Source organism: Lissotriton helveticus, chromosome 11 (genome assembly GCF_964261635.1).
Source record: "Lissotriton helveticus chromosome 11, aLisHel1.1, whole genome shotgun sequence".
Classification (NCBI taxonomy): Eukaryota; Metazoa; Chordata; class Amphibia; order Caudata; family Salamandridae; genus Lissotriton; species Lissotriton helveticus.
The window spans coordinates 908,785,221-908,812,376 of NC_136072.1; the positions used below are offsets into that span (position 1 = coordinate 908,785,221).

The 27,156-nt window shown below is 41.6% G+C and overlaps 1 protein-coding gene across 1 annotated transcript in view; it reads right to left on the minus strand.

The window, feature by feature from the left end:
- LOC144790917 (serine dehydratase-like) overlaps positions 1–27,156 on the minus strand; it is a 118,705-nt gene that overhangs the window by 26,666 nt on the left and 64,883 nt on the right. Inside the window, exons 4-6 of the mRNA XM_078665554.1 lie at positions 23,377–23,465; positions 3,908–4,135; positions 2,151–2,275 (exon numbers count right to left, since the gene is read on the minus strand). Of these exons, the coding sequence (XP_078521680.1) occupies positions 2,151–2,275; positions 3,908–4,135; positions 23,377–23,465 (442 nt within the window). The remainder of the gene's footprint in view (positions 1–2,150; positions 2,276–3,907; positions 4,136–23,376; positions 23,466–27,156) is intronic.

The window sequence follows — 27,156 nt, forward strand, 5'->3', positions numbered from 1 at the left end:
CTTTGGAGTTTTTCACAAAATACATTTAAGATTTGTGTGGATGTGCTCGATTGAAGTTAGATACATTAGCAGTTTGAGACAGGAGTGATCATTATGTGCTTTTTTGGTTTTAGATGGATGTTAATTTGTGAGTGTAAAAAATATTTTGGTAGGAATTCCTTTGTGTTGAAGGTGTCTGTGTCCTACGCTATCACCTTTTTAATTAAGATTGGCAGATTTATTTGTAATCAGCATTTATATTTTTGAATGTACTTTTGGGCAAAGGCATTTGGCATAATAGTTTTGAGTCTGAAAGGAGCGAGGCTTTCAAAAGAAAATGCCTAAAGGTGATTTGACCATATCTGTGCATTCTTGAATGTACTGTCGGGTAAGGGCTGCAGAAGCATCCTGGGCCCATAGTATCTATCAGGTGCACTGACAGTGTGCCACCTTTTTGTGGCACACTTTCATTGTGCCGTCTTTGCCTTAGCGCCCACGTTTATGATATGACTCTGGCACAATTGCAAAGAGAGTCCCTCATTTGAAGGAGGCCATGCCCCCTTGCAAATGAGGGAATGCCCTCTTGAAATAGCGATTGCGATATATGTGCACCCTCACTATCAGTATTACAGAAGGGGCAGAACAAGTGTCTTATGGCCCCTTCTGTACTGCCAACATGCCCTTGGATTGCACACAGTGGGCGCCTATGCCCATTGCAGCACCAGGGCACTTGTGTAATTCGATCCCTGGTGTTAAAATAGCAAATGTCAATAGAGTACACTTTATTGGAGTTTTGAGGGAAGATTAATTTGTTCCAATTAGATATTTGGGTTAATGATGTGCTCCAAATGTGGATGGGAATAAGACGCCAATACAGTGTGTGATCATGAGGCAGAAAGATTTCTTAGAAAAGAAAGGTGAATGTCGTGGGTTTGAAGTAAGAACGGATCTTGTAATCACACAGGAAAATGTTCTATGAGCGATATTTAGGGAAGGGTCGTTTATAGCTTGGAAATTGTTCAGAGAAGGAGCTGTTGCAACGATGGAGACTGGAAGCTAAAGTTTCTGGTAGAGGAGGTGAGGATGGTGAGGATAGAAATGCAATATTCACACAGTATGTAACAAGTGTGAAGGGCAGAGCTGTTGGTGCCTCTCTTGGTGCTCCATGCATCTATGTTCCCTAGATCTACACTTTGTTAACCTCCTGCCCCTATCATCTGCACCTATTGTAAACGAGGAATTCAGTGTAAACAATGAGCTTCACTGTCAGTTAAATTATTTCTCTGTGCGTGCAGGTCCAATTCTAAAGTTAAAGTTTGTAGATTTATATAGCGCAGCTTATTAAACGTGAGGGTATCTCGGCGCTCTCCATGTGCATGGGGAGATTAAAGTGATTTGTCCAGAATCACAGGGTGTTACACCGACTCCGAGATGCAAACCCGGATCTCTACGCTCCTGTGTCGGCAGCTCTGGACGCTGTGCCACATCCTCTCCCCTAATTTTAATGTTCCAGTGCCTGTTACAATTATCCTCAGTGAGTCCAATGAGTCCCTCAATTAGAATATGTTGGCCACATTGTGTTAATTCCAAGATTTCAGCAATAGGTTTACTGCCAAAGGTAGTCATGAAGTTACTGTAGGTTTAGAAATACATAGGTGCCCCTTTTCCCCTCTTATTGGTCCGACTTTAGCACCAGTTTTTTACTGGTAATTGTCATGATGCTGAAATAGCACTTTTTTCTAAAAAAAATACAAAATAGTTAATGTACAGGACACCACTTTTGGTGGTATTGCAGAATATTGAGGTACAAGATATTGTCCTACAACAATATCGACTTCAGAACATACCACTATATCGTCAAGGAGAGTAGATGTGGAGTTAAGAATAGTAAATCTACACTTACATTTGTATACATACTTGATGATGTTGAACTAGTCAATAATGTTGTAAGTTAATATTAAATATTGTGGTAGCGCACCCCATGTTCATGGGCTGATTATTTTACACTGTCTACATACTCTCAATAGGAATCTGATCTGAGTGCCAATGACTGCTACTTGTGGCTGACCCGCCAAGTGTTTCTACTCCATGCTATTTTGTTAGCCCTACTTTGAGAAATTGCCTCACTATCTCTTTTACAGTTGTTCAACCTAAAGAGGCCTAATGCTCACCTAGGAACTTCTCCATGGCTGCCACAGCTTCTCGGTCATCCACCACCTCGGAGATGATTGGGCACTCTTGGGCACACTGAAAAGCACGGTCTGCTGGGGACTTGGCTCCTAAGCACGTTGCTACACTATAAAACCAGAAAAGATGTAGAGCAGTGTAAGCATTCAACCAGGCGTAAACTCCCAACCCGGGCACCACCAGTACAGGACATCGCATTGGACTGAGCAAGCGAGCAAAATTTAGGAACTCAGGGAGTTTGACAGGGTTCTCTTTTTTGGAAAGACTTTACACAAATGAGGCTTAATGTAGCATTTTACAAGTAAATCTTCTATTTAAAATGGCTAAAAATGTTAGTCTTCCAACACTCTGGGCTTGACAGTTGCTAAAGATGGTCGAGAGTGAACCGAGTGACTATATATGTAATTACTATATCTGCAGTATTGACCAAAGGCTGCTCTTCTGCTAAGACGGAGGAGCGTCACCCCACTGCTTTTCAGCAGTGAAAAACAAAAAATAAAATGACAATAACAAAGGTTAATATTATTTTATTTTTCCCCACTCACTTCCTGCAGCTGAGCCAAGTGTTGTCCATTCTGACACGACACAGTTGCAGGAAGGAGGATTAGTGGTGGTACTGCTTCAAGTGCGCATGACATTTTGGCCGACCATCTAAGGCCGGCCAAACCGTCATATGCACTTCGATCTCTCCACCTGAACTGTGCTGTACTGCTGGGTGTAGAGCAAGCACAGGGTCGTAGTCCCTTAGTGTGAGCCTAACTCTGGCGCTCACACCAATCACTGCACTGCTCTCATGTTGGGTTATAACAGCACAAGATCAGCATCTGGATTGGCATAGGGGAGCCTGTGGCATGCCAGGAGCCGAGGAGTGGAGGCCCGAAGAGCACCAACACTGCAGATGACAGGTAAGCATTTTTTTTATTCTTTTCCCTGCGCTGCCCACCCACTGCACTGCCTCCTCTGCCCTGCCCCGCCACTTCAAAGCCCTAGAAGCCACCACTGGTATTGACATATACTTTATTTTCCTGGATGGTTTGAGAAAAGTCTTATTTTTAATATTTTACTATTGTTAAGTCACTAATAGTGAGTGGGCTAGTTATCATACAAAAAGACAGAGTGACAGAGTGAAAATCACCCCAAGATCTGTTGGGTTCTCTGCCAGGAATCCCAGCTGTCACCAGAAAGGCCAATAATATTTCTTATTAAGAGTCGTCACTCGTCAACATAGGATTTAATTTTTTCCTCAGATTTTTCTCTGCAGAAGAGGTACACCTTCTCACTATTCTCTTATTTAACCAAAAGTGGACATTCCTTATATAATAATACTCCTGGACAACTAAAAAATTAAGACCTCTATTGCTGGAAAGTCAGGCATCCTAACCTCTTTAGAAATTCCAAGGGCTCACTTGTCCAATCCTTTGCAAAAAAAACTCTCCACATACATGAGCTCTTGTAACTTGAGATCCAGGTGCTGTTTCAATGTTGGAAGAAGTGAGCAAAGAGCATGTTCCCAGTTGATGTAGGGTAGTTTCCTTGGGGACCATTCGTCTGAGTCATAATGAAGCATTCCACATGTTGATTCGGACACTTCTCCCTTCCACACTATAAAACTCTTTATTATAAGTATTCACCAGAGAATTAGTTTAATGTCCCTATACCTTACCTCCTATCAACATGACGTCACAGTAGTAGCTACTCTGCCTGCGCATTGTCAGTCAATGAATCTTAGTTTGATGCCCACCTGGTTATGTCAGGAAGTGTGATCTTTTTTCCTGCCTTCAGGCATGCGTTGAGGCAGTCCGCCCCCTTGGTTTCCATGGCAATGATGGGTACATCAGCCCAGCCCACCTCTTTCAGGCCATCCACCACACCCAACAGCAGACCACCTCCGGCAACTGACAGAATGATGGCCCCTGGCTTACAGGGCATGGCCTTTTGTATCTCTTTGATGAGGCTGGCGTGGCCTTCCCTAGAAGAAAGAGCAGAAAGACCAACTATATCATACCTTTATCAGGACTACAAGGCATTACAATGAGACAGCAACAGACATATAACAGGCACTGGGCCACCAAACACGTATTTATATGTCAAAAGACCGTCTGTAGGGAAGAAAACTGTGGCCATCCTTACAACCACTTCATTTCGATGGGGTTGGTAACAATTGAAAATATGAGATCTGCAGAAAGTGTGTGAATCTGTTTACTTTCACCCATATATTTCATCCGACATCTCCAGGGCACAAACAGAATTACCTGAGGAATCAGCCCCGAAATAATCAGTTCCCCAGGTAATGTTGTATTTCTTAATGGGCCATCAGGATCCAACTCTTAATGGACTGAACGTTCCCCACCCTGGAGTTGTTTGTTCCCACAGTGTGAGTAACATCCAGTGTTGGGGACACATTTTCCCATTTTTCAAGCCACTGTTAATGATGCACAAGACGTTTCACTTATTGATAACTCTGTTTCCGAAACAAGTGTACCATATTCACACTCGAAATGTGTTCAATTGGGGATTCTCGTGGGATATAACCATGCAGGTCAGGCAACCACAACAATATTTTCAATGTAGTCATTGAAGACAGAAGTCATGCTTGCATTCACACCATCTTTAACGTACTAACATCAGTGCTTAATTTAAGCTGGATTTTTCTGGTGCTCGGCACCAGCATTTAGTTGTCAACACTGGCGCTTGCGGCAGTCTGCCACAAGGTGGAGCTGTCTGGCTAACTCGGAGATGACCACAACAGTTAATTGGTAATTCAAGATACATTAAAAATACTATTACCTGCCGCACAAACTGTTCGTATAGCTTTAGGGGCTGGAAATAATCCAAATTATTACACTTGTAGGAGTGTGGTGGTTAGTGATTGTGCTGTTACTATCATTGGCAGCATGGCAAGGGTGATATATGGTGCAAGCAGTAGCGGCCTCCTAATGGGAGCCCTGGCACTTATTTTTTCTTTTTATACAAATTAAGCACTGAAAGATTGACAGACAATAACAAGACTTTTGATGCATTATCTTATAGTAGCAAAAGGCAGAAACTCACATTCCGCAATTGACTATTCTACAGCTTACACTTAGATAAAAAAATTATTTTGCTGTGATTCGGCTTCGGAAAGGGCTTTTTATTAAAATGTTTGCACATGAACTGATGACCGTGCATTCAAAAATCCACAAAAAGCTTCCAAAACATTGTGTTTGCAGAGCCAGGTAAATGAAAAGGTGCAACGGAGATCGGCAAGCTATCACACAAAAATATTAATAATATGGTGGTGGAAGGGTGGGCTTTGAAGTGCAACAAGGTGGACACTATGCAGGGACACCTCATCGCAACAGTGGCGGCCGGCATGACTCGCGGGTGGTGAGGCGGGCTGGGGCGGTGGGGCGGGCTGGGGCGGTGGTCGCGGGATTTGCACAGTAGAGAAAAAATATATATATTGTATTCACTTACCTTGCCAGTCGAGCGTCTCTGCTCTTCCTCTCTTCATGGGACAGGAATCCAGGAAGAACAGCCAGGCTCCACTGACAAATCACAACACTGCATTGCAACGTTGGGATTGGTTTTGAGCATCCTGGTTCGACGCTCAACCAGGGAATAGGGGCCTGGGCATGTTCTCCACGCAGGCTGTAATGCAGCCTGCATGGAGAACAGGGAAAGTGCGCATGACTGGTTTGGACGGCCTAAGAGGGCCGACCAAACAGTCATAGCACACTTAGGAGTGTGCAAACCACTCCTCTCCTGCCCTGCTCCATGAGCAGAGCAGCACCTTCCACCCACCTGCCAGCAAAGGAAACATAAAATGATAATAACTTAAAAGTTATTATCATTTTATATTTGGTTTACGTTGCACTGCTCAAAAGCAGTTGGGCGATGCTCCTCCGCCATAGCGGAGGAGCTGCCACTGCATTGCAGTACCTTAAGAAGCATGTGTTATAGTGAGATGTTTAAAGGGGACAGTTCACCTGAAGTTCAGTTGGCAATATTCCTCAGATTTGCCCTACACTAGATTTATTTTTATGACCTTGTCCGTTTCATACATTGCCAGGTTGAGGCTTAATTTTGCAATCATTCGTAATGCATAAAATAATTATAGCTACGGAATGTTATTATGTTTTTTATTCCATCCAGAGAGGAGAGAGGGAGAGAGAGCTAAAGAGAATGGATTGCTGAGTATGAGGATAGATTCTAGAGTTACATCTGTCTATAAACTCAGCGGCGGCTCCTCTGCTAAGGAGGTTGAGCATAACCCCAATGCCCTGTGAGCAGTTTAAAGAGGAAAAATCAAATGATAACACGTTATTAACATTTTATTTTTCCGTTCCTGCTTAGGTGCAGTGCGGAGCGGGGCTGGGTTTGCTAGAGCTGGGGCCGGGGGAGCAGTAGTGAGCACACTGTAAGTGCGCATGACGGTTTGGCCGGCCAGCTTAGGCCGGCCAAACAGTCATGCGCACTTTGCATGTTCTCCACTAGCTGTATTGCACAGTCTGGGTGGAGAACATGCACAGGCTCATAGTCCCCATATGAGTGCTGAACCATGTCACTCAGACCAATCACAATGCTGATGTCATGGTGACAGCAGTGTCGAGATTGGCTAGAGGAGCTTGTGGGCCTCCGGCTTTCTGCATGTCGACGACAGAAGAGAACCGAGAGGCAGCCGGCCTTCAGGTAAGTGTTTTTTTTTTTATCACTCCCTCACTCCCCCACCCACGTTAAGCCGCAACCACCACTGTATAAACTGCTTGTTACAGTTTGAATTGTGCTTTTTGTTTCCTAAAATGTGCCGACTAAGCAAAGAAAGCAACATTTTTATTTTTTTATGTCCTTCAATTTTATTGACAGCATTGATAATGCTACTTTAGGGGAACCTCCAAATTCGACAAGCTCATATTTCTGTTAAAAGACTTTGGACCTTATGTACCTGTAAAATGTAGGTGCATCCATCCTACAGGTGTGTTCTTTTTCCTACTGGTTGATGCATTATTCTCCTACATACACACACTCCTCGTGCCTCACATCTCCTCCATTGTGGAGCAGAACACAGAGATTCAAATATGCAGGCACCCAACAGTCAGCACACCTGCTAAGCTAGGAAGATGGTAGTCACAGGTGTGCCATGCACTCACTGTTCACTGTTCGCTTCCCCTACTGAGCAGGGGATGGTAACTCCAAGGATAACACCAGGACAACTGGGATTAGGAGATTAAGCAATTGTGGCGCATTCCACATATTAATGGATGTACTGTACTTGCCACTTATACCAGCATCTGCAGCATGTTTTGTAAATCTTACCAAATATTGTTTCTAGCAAAAATTGGTTAAAAGGTAATAATTAAATCAAGAAACCTGTGGCGCAGCATAGTGGCTGACAATTTGCAAAGGTTAACTGGTCAAATTTCAGTTGTTGATTGCCGTGTAAAGGTGTTAAACAGGTACTAATGGTCAAATACCAGACATTATTAATACATCCAGTTGATGGACTTTTTGCTGATTCATTAAAACATACTTACAAGCTCATCTGTAATTCAGATTGGAAATTATGAATCGTTCTTTGTAATAAAGATGTTTTGATTCATTAACTTGGAGTGCCTTCAAAATCCCAGATGACGCTGCTTTACTCAAAATTTTAACAACAATAAAATCCTCCAACCAATTCAATGATCCTCTACCGCCAAGTTCATCAAACAGCTGGGCCCTTCCATACTCCCTCTTTGGATGAAGATTGTCAATGCATTTGTCTCTCAAGGATTGTTTCCCAATTGTTTAAAGATAGGGCAGGTCGCCCCTATTCCAAATAAAAAATAATGCGTACCTTTCTGATCTCAATAATTCCTGCCCAATCACCAACATCCATACACTAGCAAAGCTATTGGAGAAATATGTGCACCTGCAACTCTGCAACCATATTGATCAATTTCAACTCCTAGATCATCATCAATCTGGTTTCAGAACCAGTCATGGCATTAAAACAGCTCTAACACACATTGTCGATGATGCCCTGAGAATGCCAGACCAGAACAAATTCTGCCTACTTTAACAACTTGATCTCTCCTCTGCTTTTGATACGGGCAATCATGATACTATGATTGACCTTCTAAAGAATAGGATGGGTCTATCTGGTCCCGTCTTAAACTTGTGTGCCTCATTCCTTTATAATAGAGCACAAAGTATCAAAGTCAATCAAACTCTATGTGACACCACACCAGTGAAGATAGGAGTTCCTCAAGGATCTACGCTCTTATCCACCTTATTTAACTTGCTTATGGAAGCTCTTAAAAACATTCTGAAGCTCTCAAACATTCACCACCGCATGTATGCTGTTGATACACAATTGTATCTAAAAATGTCAGAAGACATCAAACTACTCAAAAGTACCCTACTGAAAACACAACAATGGCTGACCAGCAATCACCTTGTGCTTAACACTCTAAAAACTGAATTCCTCCTGATCGCCCCTCACAATCTCTCTGCCCCAATAGAAGAATGGGTCAAAGAACTGACTGCTCTCAAATGCGTCCGGCACGTGATTTATTCCATTGGATCACCAGGTACAACTGAACAAATACCTGAATATCATATTAGTGCCATCACCAAGGGAGCTAACAGTCTGTTCTCTTTCAGAAAGGAGTTGAAGACCTGGCTTTTCTCTCAATAATTTTCTTTCGGCCCTCTGTGAGTTGCTGTGTTGTGCACTCTTTTCCAGTTCTCTTTGCCAAAGCGCCGGGACACTCCTTGGAGTAGCCGTGTGCTATATAAGAGGCCTTATAAGATAACATAACAATTACCAACTAAATATACTGAGGAAAATCAAAACTTTCTTGCCCCCTAATGACTTTCAATTTGCTGTCCAATCCCTGGTAAAATCCCGTTTAGACTATGGGAGCGGTACTCTGGCAGGCCTTTCCAAAGTAAGGTTGGCCCCTGTACAGGCCTCATTAAACTCTGCTGCTTTACCAGTATCCAGGAGATTCATCCACATTACCCCTAATCTCAACCATCTAAAATGGCTCCTGTTTGAAGCTAGAATCCAGTTGAAGATAGCTTGTATGACTCATAAGGCCATTCACCACAACACACCCATCTACCTGGCCAAAAACCTTGAACTATCCAGTGGTAGTCACTCCTGAAGAGGCTATAACTCGCTGCTGCTAAAGCAATAGAAGTTCAACGAAAAGAAGACTTACAACCGCTCCTTCTGTGGTTTAGCCCCAAGAGTATGGAACTCACTGCTCCCACAAATTAGGACAAACCCCTCCTCTATCTTCTTCAAAAAGAAGAAGAAAGCTTTTATTAAATGGATTCCTCCACTAGTTATGTTTAGTCACTCAGCTTGATCATTGTCATGTGGACTCATCTGGATCATAGATTCACCAAGCTGTTGTGGTATACTGTATCTGTTTCCGTGTTTTGCATTGCTCGCTACATTTCCTTCCTTGCATTTTTCCTGGTATGTGTGACCTGACTGCTATATGTGCAGGGCTATGATACCCAGAGGATCACGTTCGCACTTTATAAAATGTCGCAAATAAATAAATAAATAATCAAATTTGGGCAATTCGTGTTACAGCAGATACTCTGTTAGCGGAGCAGCACTTATTTAGATAGGGCACTCAAATTATGAGCTGACTTGAATCTTACAGCACCTGCTACGAAGTCACTTATCTTATACATCTGTAATATGCAATTCTGTTCCGCAGGGATCTTTTTATGGAAAGATGTTTTCGGAAGACACAGGCCTGGAAACAGAGTAAACACAAACTGAGAAGCAATTCTAAAACAGAACTGAGGAAGGAAGAATTAAAGAGCTACATCTTTTATTGCAAATGCTAGAGTGCACAGGTAGAGTTAAGACCTCTGGCATAAATCACTATACACATCACTGAGATGGGGGTAGCTAAGAAAGAGATCAGGGGCGGCCTTAGGCATGTGCAAGCTGTGCACCTGCACAGGCCGACAAACCCTGGGAGCCGCAATGACAATATATATCCTTAATATAATAATCCTCTGAGGATGGATACATATTTGTGTTGCGGCCCCTGGCAGGGATTTGGCGGCCTCCAGCTCTGTTCCACCTTCCTGAGCTCCGGGGGGGCTCCGCCCCACCCGGACCCCCTCTTCCGGGGCCCCCTACCTATGCTCCCTGCCCATGGCTGCCATGAGCCTAGAACCACCCCTAAAGAGATGTGCAAACAGCAATTAATAGGCTTGAGCACTTGCCACAGATCCGCAAGGAAAAAGCACTCCAAAATCACTTTACACATATGTTTACTAACAATAGGGTCATGGTAAGACATACACCTAGCAAAAACCATACTTCTACATACCCTAGAGGTTAGAGACACAGGCATACATTTAGCAACCACTCTACACATCTTATTACCAAAATGAGGGGCTCAAGCAAGAGTCATCCACAGAACCATCACTCCACTTATGTCCTTAGGAGAGATTGATGGGCATGGATGGGTGAGTAACATAATGTAATAAAGAAATCTCTGGCATGTGATGCAGAAACAGGGCCGGACTAGTTATAACGGGCAACGGGCGTTTCCCCGGGAGGCTGGAAGGGTGGGGGACGATTTTACTCCCTTGGGAGCCAGTTTTATTACCGGGGACCGGTTTAACAGCGGTGCTGCAATATCAGCCCCAGTAACAAAAGCAGCGGTGCTTCACACTTGCAACCCCGGGGGGGCTGGTCTGACAAAATTGCCATGGCTGCTTTGAGATTCCAGTCCGGCCCTGTGCAGATATATGTTTATTCTCACCGCTTTACCAGTGCAGCCTCTCTTAGCAGCAACAAACACAAACTCCAATCACCAAGATCACCAGGTTGGGGCCCACCACTCCAAGTTTCAACTCAGAGCCCATCCTAGCATTGGTATGACACCTATTTCCCAATATAAAAACGATCAAAGAACATGTTAAATAAATAAAAGAGAAGAAAGGAGAGAACAAAAAGAAACGCAGCGAAAATTAAAGCCTAGTTACATAAGAAGAAGCAAAGGAGAAAAGGAGAGTTGTGTTAAGGTTCAAGAACCTTCTGACAGTTTTGCAAAATGTACCTCCCCTTGGGCGTGTGTCTTCAACATAGTTGTACACATGGTTTTCTGTCCGCACAAAAATTTTGCCCAACCTCTTCTCTCGTTTCTCTCACAAACACCACAACCAGAAATCTTCTCTCTGGCTTCATTACCTTCTTTCACCGTCAAACCCCTGATCGTGGATTTGTCATTGCAAGCCACCACAACACTATGTTCAGCAGTGGCTGCTATCTGAGGAAAGTAGTAGGACAGTGCAAGGGGCGCACACAATAACAATAAATTAAAATTTAAAAGGACTGATTTGCTCCTCGCCACCTCAACACCTATGTGTTCTTCTGCTGCTATGCACAGGGTCCCAGACTCCCCTACAGCCAATCCAGACACTGCTCCCGCATGAGAGAAGCGCTGGGATTGGCCTGAGTGGGCTTTATTTGTGCTCCCAGAGAGACTGGGAGCTTGTGCCTGCTATTCTCTCCACACAGCAATGCGGCTCGGGTTGAAGAGATCTCAGTAAGCATGTCGGTTTGGCTGTCCTAGGGACAGCCGGCCAAACTGACATGCACACTTGCAGCAGTGCCCACCACCCCTCCTTTAGTGCTCTTGTCATGATGGCCCCACCCCTAAGATTCAGCTCTTATAAATGGTTATATAATAGTTTAATTATCATTTTATTTTTTGTGTTTGCAGCTGCTTATAGGGGGTGACGCTCCTCCGCCATAACGGAGGAGCCAACCCTGCCTATGTGCCTGCCAATTATACAGAACATTTGAGTCACCCCTCCACAGTGCCTGCTCAAAAGCTTCTGATGAGTTTGCTCGTATCCACCTACTATTACTTCACGTTTCTCAGCTTCTTGCCCTTTTATGTTCTTTCTTCCCAACTATGGGGCATATTTACAATGAAATGGAGCAGCATGGCTCTGCATGAAATTTAGCTGCACCGAGCTGCATCATTTAAAAAATGCAGGGATGCGCCATATTGACAAGAATACAGTGCACCACTGTGCTCTCTCCTCTGCTGGGCTACAAAAACTGCCTAGCACCAGCGCAGGCACCCTTGCACCACAGTGCAGGGGTGTCTGTGATGCATGGATGATTGGGTATGTGCAGGAAGGAACACCTTCCTGTAGAAAAACAATCATTAATTGGGTTTTGCTCCTTCTATGCGTGCTGAATGCAGCACACATTGAACGAGCAAAAAACGAGGAGAACTAAAAGTATTTATCCTTGTTGCACCACATTAACACCTCCTTTTGAAAGGCATTAATTTTTGGTGCTGCCTTGATTTACACATCCTTGTAAATCTGGGTCAGTGTCAAAAAGCAATGGGTGTTGCGTGGAATCACCCACAGCAACACCAATTGAAGGCTCCTTTGCTGCAGAAAACTGCATCTAGGAGACCATATTTACAATGTGTCATTAAGCCACGTGAGGTGGCTTAGCATCGTCTTGTGAACAAAGAGCTGGGCACTGCACCACCAGAACATCAGAAAAAAGTGACGCTCCGGTGGCGCAATGCCCTTGTAATTATGCCCCTATCTTTCAACCAACAGTGAGTGCCTTACACACCATTCAGGATCCCACTATAAGTCTCAAGCTGAACTCTGTTTGTGGCAAATGAATCATTTCAGCGTGGCATACAATCTCTTTGGACTAAATGTAAAAAAGGACTTTGAGCTCCCCCAGAATAATCTGCATATGTATGCCAAGTTCAGCCATACAAAATAGGGATCCTGGGTCCATCTATCATCCTCTTCAGTGAAACCCTCTTCTTCTTGCATAGATGCACCATAATATTTTCTATTGCTTTTCTCCTTCCCCTCCCGAAGCACAGATGCATTTCTCTCATCTTCATATGCCTCCTTTTCTGGAACACCAGGACTAGTACCCATCCTTCATGTATTCTTTATACTCCATTTCCACAGCAGGGCACAACTAGAACTCAGCCATGTGGCCATGAGACACATCTGAATGATTGAGCCCCTGTCGACATGCACATACCCTCTTGGCTGCTGCAGCCATCCTTTTTAGGTAAGACTCCTCTTCGCCTTTTTTACTGTTGCATTATTTACAGTCATTGGTTTAGTTGCATTGGACATAGTCTTTTTTATTACCTTCATCAGTGTCTTTAACTCAATCCTGTGACTGATACGGTGTTGCATTTGACAGGGTTTCCTAAGCACCAAACCATCTCCTACCGTGGGTCCAGTGATTTGCACCAGGGAACTTCACCTGCTGGGAGCAGTTGAAAGGTCAGAAAGAAAATTTGGGGAGAAATAACAAAAGCATGCAAGAATGTGTGCAAACGTCCTAATGTCTGCATGATATGCCCAAAAGACATGTAATGAAGAGTATTTTGCTCCTTGGTATTGGATTCCCAGGGTATTGTTAGTTCTGAGGGGTGGGCTATTTTGCGGCCCATTCATAATAAGACTCTTAAAAGCATGTTTCTTTCCTGCATTCAGCCTATTGTTTCTGTATCTGTGGGAACTCTTCTTTCCACTCATCCCATGGAAGGACCACCTTTCCATGTCTTGTCAGAAACCTCTGTGGAAGATCCATGATACTTGCCAAGTAGCAAAGAGGCCAGCACCAAACTGTGCATGTGAAGATCTCTGCTTCCAGTCCCCGGCAGCACAGAATCACTCACAGGGATGGAGATCACCTGAAACAAGTTCACAGTCCTGTCTTAGACCTTCAGAAGAAATGTGCTCCAGAAATGACCTCCAGAAATGCCCTCAAGAAATGAGCCCCAGGCCTTCAGAAGAAATGTGCTTCAGAAATGACTTCAAGAAATGTCCCCCAGGCCTTCAGAATAAATGTGCTCCAGAAATGACCTCCAGAAATGACTTCAAGAAATGTCCCCCAGGCCTTCAGAAGAAATGTGCTCCAGAAATGACCTCAAGAAATAACCTCCAGAAATGATGTTACATTCTTGTATTTAATGTATGTACATTATATACATGTGTATTGCTGTATTATCTTAAGGCATGAGACTTGTTATGTTCTGTATTGGGTCTGCATTCCAAACAGAGTTTTGGTAATGTAGTATTCCGCCTTTGAAGGTAGTTGTATCCTGCTGCCATACTGTGAGGAGTTATGCTGTGCTGATCTTCAATAAACATCTTAAAAGATTTGGATTTGATTCTTACAAATTTTGGCGACGACGACCCATTCACTCCTGCCATTTTCAGCACAGGAGCGGATTATCTATTTGAACCCATTGGATTTTACATCTATTTTATTCAATTTATTCCTGTTTCATAAGGATTTCTTTGCATCTCAAGGTACTGTGTCTTATATTATTTCCGCGATATTTTACACCTTTAATTTTGACGTTTTCTACAAGTTTTATCGTTTTTTTGGATTTTGGGAGCTGTCTTAAACTTCGTTATTTTATTCTCCTTCATCTAAACTGGCTCGTGTGGATCTGGCAGCGTGGAAACCCCTCTTCAGGTGTTTATCTTTAAAATTGCTTTTCCGCCGCTTTATCTAGATTGCCGTGAACATTTCGTTCCGTTTTGGCCAAGCAAATGATTACCTTTGATTGAGGGCCCTGCATCCTTTGAAATTGCCAGCGCGAGGTGAACGCGTGCATTGTTCCTTACACGCGCTGCTCCCGAATGCGTGTTTCCCTTCAGCTGACGGCGTGTATGTCATTACGCTTAGCTGGGGGAATACGTCACAACAAGGACGTTCCGTCAGCACGTTGTTTACTTATGATTACCTAGCAACCACACGGAAGCATTTCTCGGCTGCTTAGCGACGCTTGGATTTCATGGATTTACACAGCAACAGTCAATGTAAAGCGTCTCACATGGAAGTACTTTAAGCAACAGCGTTTTACTCGCAATCTCATGAAAGCATTTCTTGGTTGCCTGGAAACATTTTGGACACATTGAAGCACACAGATATATTTATGTTAAGAAGCTTTTCACATGGTAATTTTTTTTTTCAGAAGAGTGGTTCTAATTTTAAAACGAAGCAGTTTTCAACTCATAAGCTTGGAGTAAAGCTTTAAGAGACCTTGTTTGTTGGATTATTACATGTTTTACAATAATTCTGGTATTCTATAATATTCTGTTCAGTTCTTGTACAATATTGTGATATTTATAAGTATCTTACAGTATATTACTATATTGTATTTACACTTTTTATTTACTCTTTCATTGTTTGTTTTCATTTTGTGCAAATTTATTTTCATTTACTCATATCTTGAGCAGATATATATATTTTTTAGTTTATTTAGTTAAAAAAATGCAGTTTGATCCCCCAGCTAAATTTTTACAAAATAAGGGTGATCCTCCCATGCCATGGTCCAGATGGAAGGAGGAGTTCTTTAACTACACGAAAGCTATTGATGGGGAGCGCATGGGTGCGGAAAGAAAGAAAAGCATTTTACTTCACTGCCTTGAGTCAGAGGGTCAAGAAATGTTCAGAACTTTGCCACAGTGCACTTCACGTCCTGGGGAAGGTGATGGTTTAAATGTTTATGTCGAAGCATTATTTAGACTGGAAAAAAGATTTAAACCAACTGCCAACATTGCTTTGAACAGGTTTAAATTTTACACCAGAGCACAAAAAATTGATGAATCTTTTGATGACTTTCTCACTGCCCTTAGATCTCTTAGTCTACACTGTAATTATGGGAGTTAAAAATAAAAACATTCAGGGGAAACTCTGGTGCATGGGAGATCCAAATTTGGAAGAAACTATTGTTGTAGCTAAGTCCACTGAAATGTCAGAGAAATGGATGGATGCTGTCAAGCAAAATTCTAATTCTGGCAAACTTACATCTGAAGAAGAAGTTTGTATGGTTAAACCAAAAATTGATAACAAGATTCCTAATTTCACACAAGGAAAGAACAAAGGAAATTTCAATAATTTTCTTTATAAAAGACAGGATAGCTATAACAATTCTTTTTCCTGTTTTAGGTGTGGTAGTAAGTCACACATTGCTTCTTTTCAAGGATGTCCAGCAATTAATAAGGAGTGTAAAATTTGTGGGAGAATAGGACATTTTAGCAATGTTTGTAGAGATAAACGGTTTAATCAAACACGTACTTCTTCCAACAGGTTGGATTCTACGAAAGTATCTTGTATTAATGATGGTACAGAAGTTAGTCAAATTCAAGAGCTCAGCAAGGGTTTTGTTGTTTCTATTGTACAAAGGGGTTGTGCAGTTATAGGCAGTATGAGGTCTCCTAAATGTTCTTTTTATGTTTATAGTAAAGAAATTGAACTTATGGTTGATTCGGGATCGCCATTGACGATCATTACTAAAGAATATTTTAGTGAAAAGGTTGGTGGATGTATGTGATATTACAACTCTTCTACCTTCTGACATTATTGCCGAAAGTTTTAATGGATCTACGATTGATGTTGAGGGATTCTTCAATGTACCTCTAACTTTTAGAAACAGAACTGCTATGATTAAGTTATACATTGCTGTTAAAGGGTTTAATGTGTTAGGATGGCACGATCAATATGAGTTAGGCATTATGCTCAACCCACGTTCCAAAGATCCAGTATCTTTGTGTAGTGAAAAAGGCATGGTAAGTACCACAAGCCATGAGTGGGTGGGAAAAGAAGGTATGAAGGAAAACATGAAATTTTGGAGCCATAAATATTGCAAAGGTTTCTGTGATGATTTGGGAAAGTTAAAAAATTGTGCTCACAAAATTGTTTTAAAAAATGATGCAATTCCTGTTAAACAAAAATTGAGAGGTGTTCCTCTTAATGTGAGAGATGAGTTAAAGGAGATGTTGAATGATCTTCTAAAGGAGTATATAATAGAACCTATCGAGTCTTCAGAATGGGTTTCTCCCATTGTACTGGTGCGGAAACCTGATCAAAAATTACGTGTGTGCATGTTTGTAGAGATAAACGGTTTAATCAAACACGTACTTCTTCCAACAGGTTGGATTCTACGAAATATCTTGTATTAATGATGGTACAGAAGTTAGTCAAATTCAAGAGCTCAACAAGGGTTTTGTTGTTTCTATTGTACAAAGGGGTTGTGCAGTTATAGGCAGTATGAGGTCTCCTAAATGTTCTTTTTATGTTTATAGTAAAGAAATTGAACTTATGGTTGATTCGGGATCGCCATGGACGATCATTACTATCGAGTCTTCGGAATGGGTTTCACCCCTTGGACTGGTGCGGAAACCTGATCAAAAATTACGTGTGTGCATTGATTTAAGGGCGTTGAATTCCAACATTATAATTGATTGCCACCCCCTTCCTAACATCAAAGAGCTTGTGTCATTATTTGATGGTGCGCAGATCTTCACCATCCCTTGATCTCAGATCAGCGTACCATCAAATCGAACTGACTGAGGAATCAAAGAAATACACCGCATTTATCACACCTATGGGGATTTTCCAGTATGAAAGGATGCCATTTGGATTGGCCTCAGCGGCCTCTGTTTTTCAGAGGGTGATGTTTCAAATTTTTAGAGACTTGCATTCTTTTGTCATGTGTTTCCAGGACGATATTTTAGTCTTCTCTGTGAACGAATTGGAGCATGTGTCACATTTAGATTTAGTTTGCAAAAGATTGGAAGATAGCGGGCTCACTTTAAAGGCACATAAATGTAAATTGTTTTGTAAATCAGTTGAATATATAGGACACACATTATCAGGTGAGGGTTTAGTTCCGAAGAAATCCAATGTAGAAGCTATTCTTAAGGCACCAGCTCCAGTCAATAGAGAAGAACTACTTTCTTTCTCAGGTATGTGCGAATATTACAATAAGTTTGTAGAAAATGTTGCAACTAAAATGGAACCGTTAAGGAAATTGTTGAGACAGAAAGTTATATTTGAGTGGAAAGATGAACAAAATAAGGCCTTTGTGGATATCAAAAATGATATTATAAGTGCTCCTACTTTGAAGCTGTTTAGGATGGGTTACAAGTACATTATAACTACTGATGCCAGTTTGTATGGTTTGGGTTGTGTTCTGTCCCAACGAGATGGAGATACTGAGTAGAATGTCGCGTTTTCATCTAGAACACTTAATGAGACAGAACGCAGATATGCAGTTATTGAAAGAGAGTTGCTCGCATGTGTGTGGCCTTTGGAACATATTAGAATTTATGTTTGGGGAAGCAATTTTGTGCTTAGGACAGACCATAAACCCCTTATACACATATTATCAGTTGGGGGAGGTTGGAATTCTACAGCAAGAATTGCACGTCTGGCTTCTAAATTGCAAGAATATAATTTTTCCGTAGAGTATATTCCTGGGAAGAAAAATGTTACTGCGGATTTTCTTTCACGTCTTCCTTGCAGTGATTGCTCAGACAAGGTAAATGTAACTAAAGATATTGATTTTGTGTTAGGAATTACGGATGTGGTTCCGTCTCAATATCTAGATGTTACTGAAAAAAAATGGAAAGAGGCACAAGATGCAGATGGAGTGTATGTAAGTCTTAAAAAAATGTTTTGGAAGGTTGGCCTAGCAAAAATAGTGTTAGTTCAGATTTATTATCATTTTTCCATATTGCAGATTAATTTTTTTTAAGGTGACTTCCTATTTAAATCTGGAAAATGTATTCCACCGTATGGTGTGCGAGAATTAATTTTAAAACTGGCACACAAAACACATCCTGGGATTTCTGCAATGAAACGGTTGGTAAGGTTGTATTTTTGGTGGCCAGGCATGGACAGATTCATAGATCGCACTGTCAGAGAGTGTAATGAATGTTGTGATAAGGATAAAATGTTAAGAGTTCATATACCTCCACTTAAACCAGTTGTTTGGCCTCAAGTTCCTTGGAACAAGATTGCTTTTGACATCTCTGATCCCTTTTCTATTATTATTATTATCGGAAATTTATTAAGCGCCTGATTACGCCACTGGCGTGTCTCCGCGCTATGGCAAGTGGTATGGCTGTCCCCCCCTCCTCCCAACCAAGCTATCTACTGAAACAGGTGCGTTTTAAGTTTTTTTCTAAACTGGACTTCGCAGGGTTCCAACCGAAGTTCCAGTGGCAGATTGTTCCAGCGCTTGGGAGCAAGGTATCTGAAAGATCTGCCTCCCATGCGAGCTTTAAATATTCTTGGGACTTTTAACAGCCCGGTCTGCGAAGACCGGAGACTGCGTGCAGGCTCATAATGGGCTATAAGGCTCTGGAGCGGGAGAGGTGCTTTGCCACTCAGGATACGATGGCAAGTGGCAAGAGCCTTGAACTCCACTCTCCTCTCTATGGGGAGCCAATGAAGCGCCCGCAAGGCCAGTTTGGCGGATGACCTCCTGGGGAGTCTGAGGACCAGCCGCGCCGCTGCGTTTTGTAGAACCTGCAGGCGGCCGAGGACCCTGCCTGAGGCCCCCAGGTAGAGCAGATTCCCATAATCGAGTCGGGAGGTAACCAGGGCATGCACCAGTGTCTGACGAGCAGGAGTGGGAAGCAGATCTAATACTTTCCTGAGAGCTCTCAGAACACCGAAACAGATCCCTGCCACTCGACCGACATGTGGGCCAAAGGTGAGGTCCTTATCCAACCATACGCCAAGGTTTCTGGCCTCGCGGCAGGGAGCAGGAACCTCCCCCAGACACGGTGGCCACCACGCCGACGACCACGCAGACGGCACTCCCCCCACCACGAGCACCTCGGTCTTGCTCCCGTTTAACTTTAAACAGTTGGTAGACATCCAGGCAGCAAGGTCGTTCATGCAGTTCCTGAAGATGTCTGCCGCAAGTCCGGGCGCGCGCGATAGGGAGATAACCAGCTGCGTGTCGTCGGCGTAGGACACCAGGCGGAGCCCATACCCCTCCACGATGGCTGCCAGGGGGGAGACATAGATGTTAAATAGAGTTGGGCTCAGGGACGAACCCTGCGGTACGCCCTGGCCCAACTCAATCTCCCTGGAGTAGTAATCACCCAATCTGACCTGGAAACACCTCTCCGTGAGGAAGGACTTAATCCAGCCAAGCGCAGCTCCTGTCACCCCTCCTCCATTCAGACACTGTAGCAAGGTGGAATGTGCTACAGTGTCGAATGCTGCACTTAAGTCTAGCAAAATCAGTGCCATCGTCTGGCCCTCGTCAGCTCCCTGTCTGAGTGCTTCCACCGCCACAAGGAGAGCGGACTCCGTCGAATGACGGGGGCGGAAACCAAATTGCGAGTCGTGGAGTAGCGACGCCGTCTCCACGAACTGCATAAGCTGTATGTTGGCTGTTTTTTCCGCCACCTTTGCCATATAAGGAAGAAGGGAAATAGGACGGAGGTTATCCAACTTTTCAAAGCTAACGTTGGCCTTTTTTTGCAGGGGAAGGACCACAGCCTGTTTCCAGGCCTTAGGCACCACTTGAGACTCAAAGGAGATATCCAGCAGCTGACGTACATAAGGCTCTAGAACTGGCAAGCTATCCTTTAACCGACTAGGAGTGGTCGGGTCTCTAGGGGAACCAGATTTTATAGATCCACAAATGCGGAGAAGCTCCGTAGTGGAAGGAGTGACAAACCTGGTTAGCCGATGTTCCCCTTCCGTTCTTGTGGATTCCAGGGAGGCAAGGCCATTGTCTGCCCTCTGGGGGAAGGAGTTATAGATGTTGGAGACCTTGGTTGCAAAATACTCCGCGATTCGATTGCAGCCCTCCGTAGTGCAAAGTTTCTTAGGAACTGTGGCGGATTTGCCTATTGCAATGGATTTATAGATGGAGAAAAGCTCCTTGGTAGACTGCTTTGCTTCCTCAATTTTATTGCAGTAATACAATGATTTGGCCTTCCTAATTAGAGCATGATAAGCGCGTCTGCTGTCCATGTAAACAGTTTTAGCCTGCAGGGAGTATGTAATCCTCCATTGCCTTTCGGCGCGTTTACATGCAGCTTTGGCCGTTCGCAAGTTATCATTGTACCAGGGCGCCGAACGTTGCGCGCGGCCGCCTGATTTCGCCGTTCCCAGTGGTGCTACTTGATTCAGGGCTTCCAAAATACGCTGGTCCAGGTTGGAATTGATTTCATCAACCCCGTCGCCCCCCAAATGACCTTTCTCGGTAAGTGCCCGATTGAATTTGGCCTGCGAGAACGCTGTCCATCTGCGCCTCAGATAGTTGTCGGCGGGAGGGTCGTTGGGGCAAGGTCCCTGTATTTCAATAGTGAACGGGACGAGGAGATGGTCGGACCATGCGATGGGAATCGGGGCTTGGGCACCAGAATCTTCTCGGTTTGCACTAGTCATCATAGACTATCACTCCAAATGGCCTGAGGTGAAATTTGTCGCCAAGGCCACTACAAGTGCTGTCATTAGTTTCTTTAGAGAAGTTTTTGCGCGGGAGGGTTGTCCTGCCACTTTGATTTCAGATAATGGAGTGCAATTAGTTTCTGCAGAAATGGAGAATTTCTTGAAGAATTGTCAGATTAAACATATTCGCACATCACTCTACGAACCCCATGATAATGGGCAGCTTGAGCGCTTTAACCGGGTGTTGAAAGAGTTTATAACTGATGCTGTTAAGGAGAAAGGTGATTGGTTGAATGTTATTAGGGAAAAATTATGGACTTATAGCATCACTCCACACACTACCACGGAGATTAGTCCTTTTAAATTACTTAAAGTTAGAGAGCCAGCCTCAATTATCTGCCCTTGGTGGTTTAAGGAAAAATGTAAAAATGTTGAAGAGAACAAGGTTGATATTCAGAAAGTTGCTGATAAAGTTGTTTGTAAACAGGACAAAGTTACATCGTGGTATAACAACGAATGGAATACAAAAGAATATAATTTGAGAATCCTGATTAGGTCAGGATTCTCAAACCTTTTCTAGTTAGTAAGGGAATGAGTAAATATGGTAGACCCATTCAAATTAAAAAAGTTTTCAGCAACACTGTTGTTACCCAAGATGGTAAAGTTTGGAATTCAAGGAAGGTGGCTAAGTGTCCTGTACAAAATGTCAACCGGTAACAGGAAAACTTTATGCATGACAACAAGTTTTGTCATGAACCAAAATGTGATTCTGTAGCATCTAGAATCAAAAATAATGTTCGGGTCAGAAACAGGCCCATTGCTTTACAAGATTTTGTATAGTTTACCATGTTGCTTATTTGTTTTAGTTTTTTTTATATAAGGGAGATGTGTTACATTCTTATATTTAATGTATGTACATTATATACATGTGTATTGCTGTATTGTCTTAAGGCATGAGACTTGTTATGTTCTGTATTGGGTCTGCATTCCAAACAGAGTTTTGGTAATGTAGCATTCCGCTCTTTGAAGGCAGTTGTATCCTCCTGCCATACTGTGAGGAGTTATGCTGTGCTGATCTTCAATAAACATCTTAAAATATTTAGATTTAATTCTTACAAATGACTTCAAGCAATGTCCTTCAGAAATGACTCCCAGGCCTTCAGACGAAATGACGTCAGAAAGAATTATCCTCTGTGTGCCAATAAGAAACTAGAACAGGATTGTTTGATGGGTCAGTGGCAAAAGGAGTGCAACAGACCCTGCTGCAGGTTGAAGACAAGCAGTGGGGCTTAGCAACAGCTTGTTGCAAAATAAAATAGTAAAGTCGAAAAACAGAGATGCAGGACAGATGCTGATTGCTACTACTCCACCAGCAGAACTTGGCCTGACAACAACAGACACCCAATGCGGACACCCTCTCCAATATCAGAGATGTGTCTCATCATTTAAAGGCAAATTACACATAAATTATTTCACACACCTGCTCAGCGGAGGCAGGCGTGATCAGAAACGTGAAATACATTAAACATTCATTGTAAACATTCCAGGAGCAGAGATGGGCATGGTCGATGGAGAAAATTACTTCAAGCAGTGACATTTTGGCCTCTCCCTGCCAAGCCAAAGGATGGGCAGCCCAGAGGCAGGCACTCAAAACTCTCTGTAGGCAAATTCTGTCCTTCTGGAGGGGAAGAAGAAAAGCAGTAGGGTTTGGTCAACAGGGGAATATACCCAAGTGTGCTCTAGACTTCTCATTTCTCTTAACATGAGATGGGCAATGGAGAAACATTTACTTAACATGACCTCGATGCAGTTCCTCAATATGCTATGGCATAAGCAAAGGAGAGATTAACAGTAAACTCTCTGAGTAGATGACTTTTACCAAAGTAGGGAATGATCAAGGGCAAGGCATTCACTCAACATCACTGAATAGATCTTCTTACAAGAGCTGGATTGTTCTACGGAAACTCTGATTATCTTCTTACCAGATAAGAGGATGGTCGAAGGGAGACACATACACCCAGCCCTTGCTTTTGGCCAACTCCAGGGCTCGGTCATTGGCATCATCCCATACCTGTGAATAAAAGGAAGGAGTGTAGTAAATACAGTGCATCCATCCCATCGTTGTGATCCCTGGAGGGATAGCCCAGAACTGGAACCAGGGACACCAGGCCAGTAAGTGAGGTCAGGGGTACAAACTAGCACACCAGGGAAAGGGGCGTCAGTCCATAATAATGAGCATTGCCATCACTGTGAATACCCAGGACTGCATTAGATTGAGGCTTTGTGTGTTCTAATTAAAGTGAACTGGAAGAGCTATTTAGGGTCATGATAATTTATTTATTTATTTATTTACGTGATTTTTATAGCGCAACAAATACCCTGGGGTGTCTCGGCGCTGTGGAACTACTGGAGTCAGCCATCCTCTTACTGGTTAAACAACCATGTTTTTAGGAGCCTGCGGAAACTCATCAAGTTCGGGGCAGTTTTGATGGCAAGTGGCAAAAGATTCCAAAGTTTTGGAGTGGCCACCAGAAAACGCCTGTCTCTCCAGGTGTTAATGGTAAAACAGGTCATACTACAGGGTAATGGTAATGGTAAAACAGATCATACTACAAGGTAATGGTAATGGTAAAACAGGTCAAACTACAGGATATGGTAATGGTAAACAGGATAATGGTAATGGTAAAACAGGTCATACTACAAGGTAAGGGTAATGGTAAAACAGGTCATAATACAGGATAATGAAATGGTAAAACAGGTCATACTACAGGATAATGGTAATGGTCAAACAGGAAGTACTACATGGTAATGGTAAAACAGGGCATACTACAGGGCAATGCTAATGGTAATGGTAAAACAGGGCATACTACAAGGTAATGGTAATGGTAAAACAGGTCATACTACAGGGTAATGCTAATGATAAAAAAGATCATACTACAAGGTAATGGTAAAACAGGTCGTACTACAGGATAATGGTAATGGTAAAACAGGGCGTACTACATGGTAATGGTAAAACAGGTCATACTACAGGATAAAGGTAATGATAAAACAGGGCATACTACAGGGTAATTGTAATGGTAAAACAGGTCATACTACCAACGTGCTCACACATCTAGATGAGCAAATCATATTGGATTATCATAATGTGGGGTAAGTACCTGCTTAGGTGAATTGTCACAGAGCTTTTGAAGGGATCACTGAAATAATATCGATTACACAAATATAGAACTACCAAAATATGGAGGAAAAAATATAGAATGCAAAAATATCGAATTCTTATCTCCAACAGGTAAGTACAAAAATATTGAATCAAAAATATAGTTGTAAAAAATATAGTTAGTCAAAATATCAATTTTTTTTGTCTTAAAAGTAATTGAAAATTAATGAAATAATAAATATAATTAACTTAAACATACTTAAAAAACGTAAATAACCATAAAATTAATAAATAAGTAAAAAAAATAAACATACAATTTCATTTTTTAATACATAAATATATATGAACGTAATAATAATAAAACATATACAATATTTTTACTGTAGGATAGCGGTAAGGTACAATTTACTATTACCATTCCAGTGAGTGCAACAGTAGACAAAGTGTTGGATAGCGTAGGGGTAAAAATTACTATTCCCACTCCAGTGAGTGCAACAGTAGGGAAAGTGTTGGATAGCGGGAGGGTAAAAATTACTATTCCCACTCCAGAGAGTGCAAAAGTAAGGAAAGCGTTGGATAGCGTAGGGGTGAAAATTACTATTCCCACTCCAGAGAGTGCAACAGTAGGGAAAGCGTTGAATAGCGTAGGGGTGAAAATTACTATTCCCACTCCAGTGAGTGCAACAGTAGGGAAAGCATTGGATAGTGGGAGGGTAAAAATTACTATTCCCACTCCAGAGAGTGCAACAGTAGTGAAAGCGTTGGATAGGGTGAGGGTAAGAATTATTATTCCCACTCCAAGAAGTACAACAGTAGGGAAAGCGTTGGATAGCGTAGGGGTAAAAATTACTATTCCCTCTCCAGTGAGTGCAACAGTAGGGAAAGCATTGGATAGCGTAGGGGTAAAAATAACTATTCCCACTCCAGTGAGTGCAACAGTAGGGAAAGCGTTGGATAGCATAGGGGTAAAAATTACTATTCCCACTCCAGTGAGTTTAACAGTAGGGAAAGTAATGATTCAATATATTAATAAAAATAAATTAAATATCAATACCAATAAAACATTAATTAAAATGAATTACAAATGTACTATTATGTAATAATTAGTTAATTAGAAATACAAATAAATATTAGTTATTAAAAATCAATTACCCATTCATAATTAATTAACAACAAATTAATTTTCAATAACAAAAACTAATTATTAATACAAATTAATACCACTTAATAATTAATTAACAGTAAATTATTTATCAATTCACAAAAAGTAATTTTAATATGCCATTAATTACAATTACATTACTTCCCACCCTATTCCCTTATAAACCCACAACCTGCTACAGAAAATAAATTAATAAAATTATCATTATTATCAAAGAATTAATTAATAAAAACGAATTAACAAATAATAAAAATGAATTACGAATTAAAAATGTATTAACAATAAATTAAAAATCAATACCAATAAATAAATTAAAAATATTCACTTAATTGCAATTAAACTACTTCCCACACTTTGCCCCTATAAACCCACAACCCACTACGGAAAACAAATTAATAAAATTAACAAATTAATCAATTAATAAAAATTAATTACCAATTAATCCAAATTAATTACCAATTAAAAAAGTAATTAACAATAAATTCAAAATAAATACCATTAAATAAATACAAATATTTAATTAATTACAATTAAATTACTTCCCACCCTATTCCCCTATAAACCCACAACCCGCTACAGAACTAAAAAGCAAAATTAAATTAAAAATTATTAATAATTGTTAAAAATGTATATTTAATTTAATATATTTAAATTACTTCCCACCCTATTCCCCTATGAACCCACAACCCGCTACAGAATTAAATTACACAAAAATTAAATAACATAAGATTCATTACTTAAAAAAAATAAACATACATTACAAAAATAATATACACTTTTCACACATATACTAACATACAGAACACTTTAAAAAAAATCGATATTATTACAAATTTGATATATTTTAATGCCTATATTATATACTTTGATATTTTAAACTTCAATATTTTAAACTTCGATATTTTGACAATCGTTATTACTTACCTTCCATTCGATATTTTTAACCACAATATTGTGTCCATTCGATATTTTGTCCATTCTACATTTTTAATTCGATATTATGTCCATTCTATATTTTTACTTCGATATTATGTCTTAATACCATTTTGAAGTCTCATTTTTTTTGTAAAAAGGATGCTGTTGGTCATTTCTGATGTGTAGTTGGTATAGCTGTTTATTTATTTATTTATTTATTTATAGCGGTGTCACGCTAAATGATGCCCCCCCCCCTTGCAAAAGGAGTTGAGGGGCCCGGAGCCTCCCACACACACACCTCACAGACATTCATTGGCCTGGGAGACCTCTGAAGGGTTCCCCCCGCCCATTTCTATTTTACACCCCAGTTTATTTAGATAGCTGCACTTTGAGGTATAATGGAGTTTCACCATAAACATACATTGTTTACCAAATTGTGAAGTATAGGGAACTGTGTAGGTTTGTGGACTACACACATACTTTATGGCATCAGGAGGGTAGGACAAGTTCTAGATGCAGGGCGGTAGG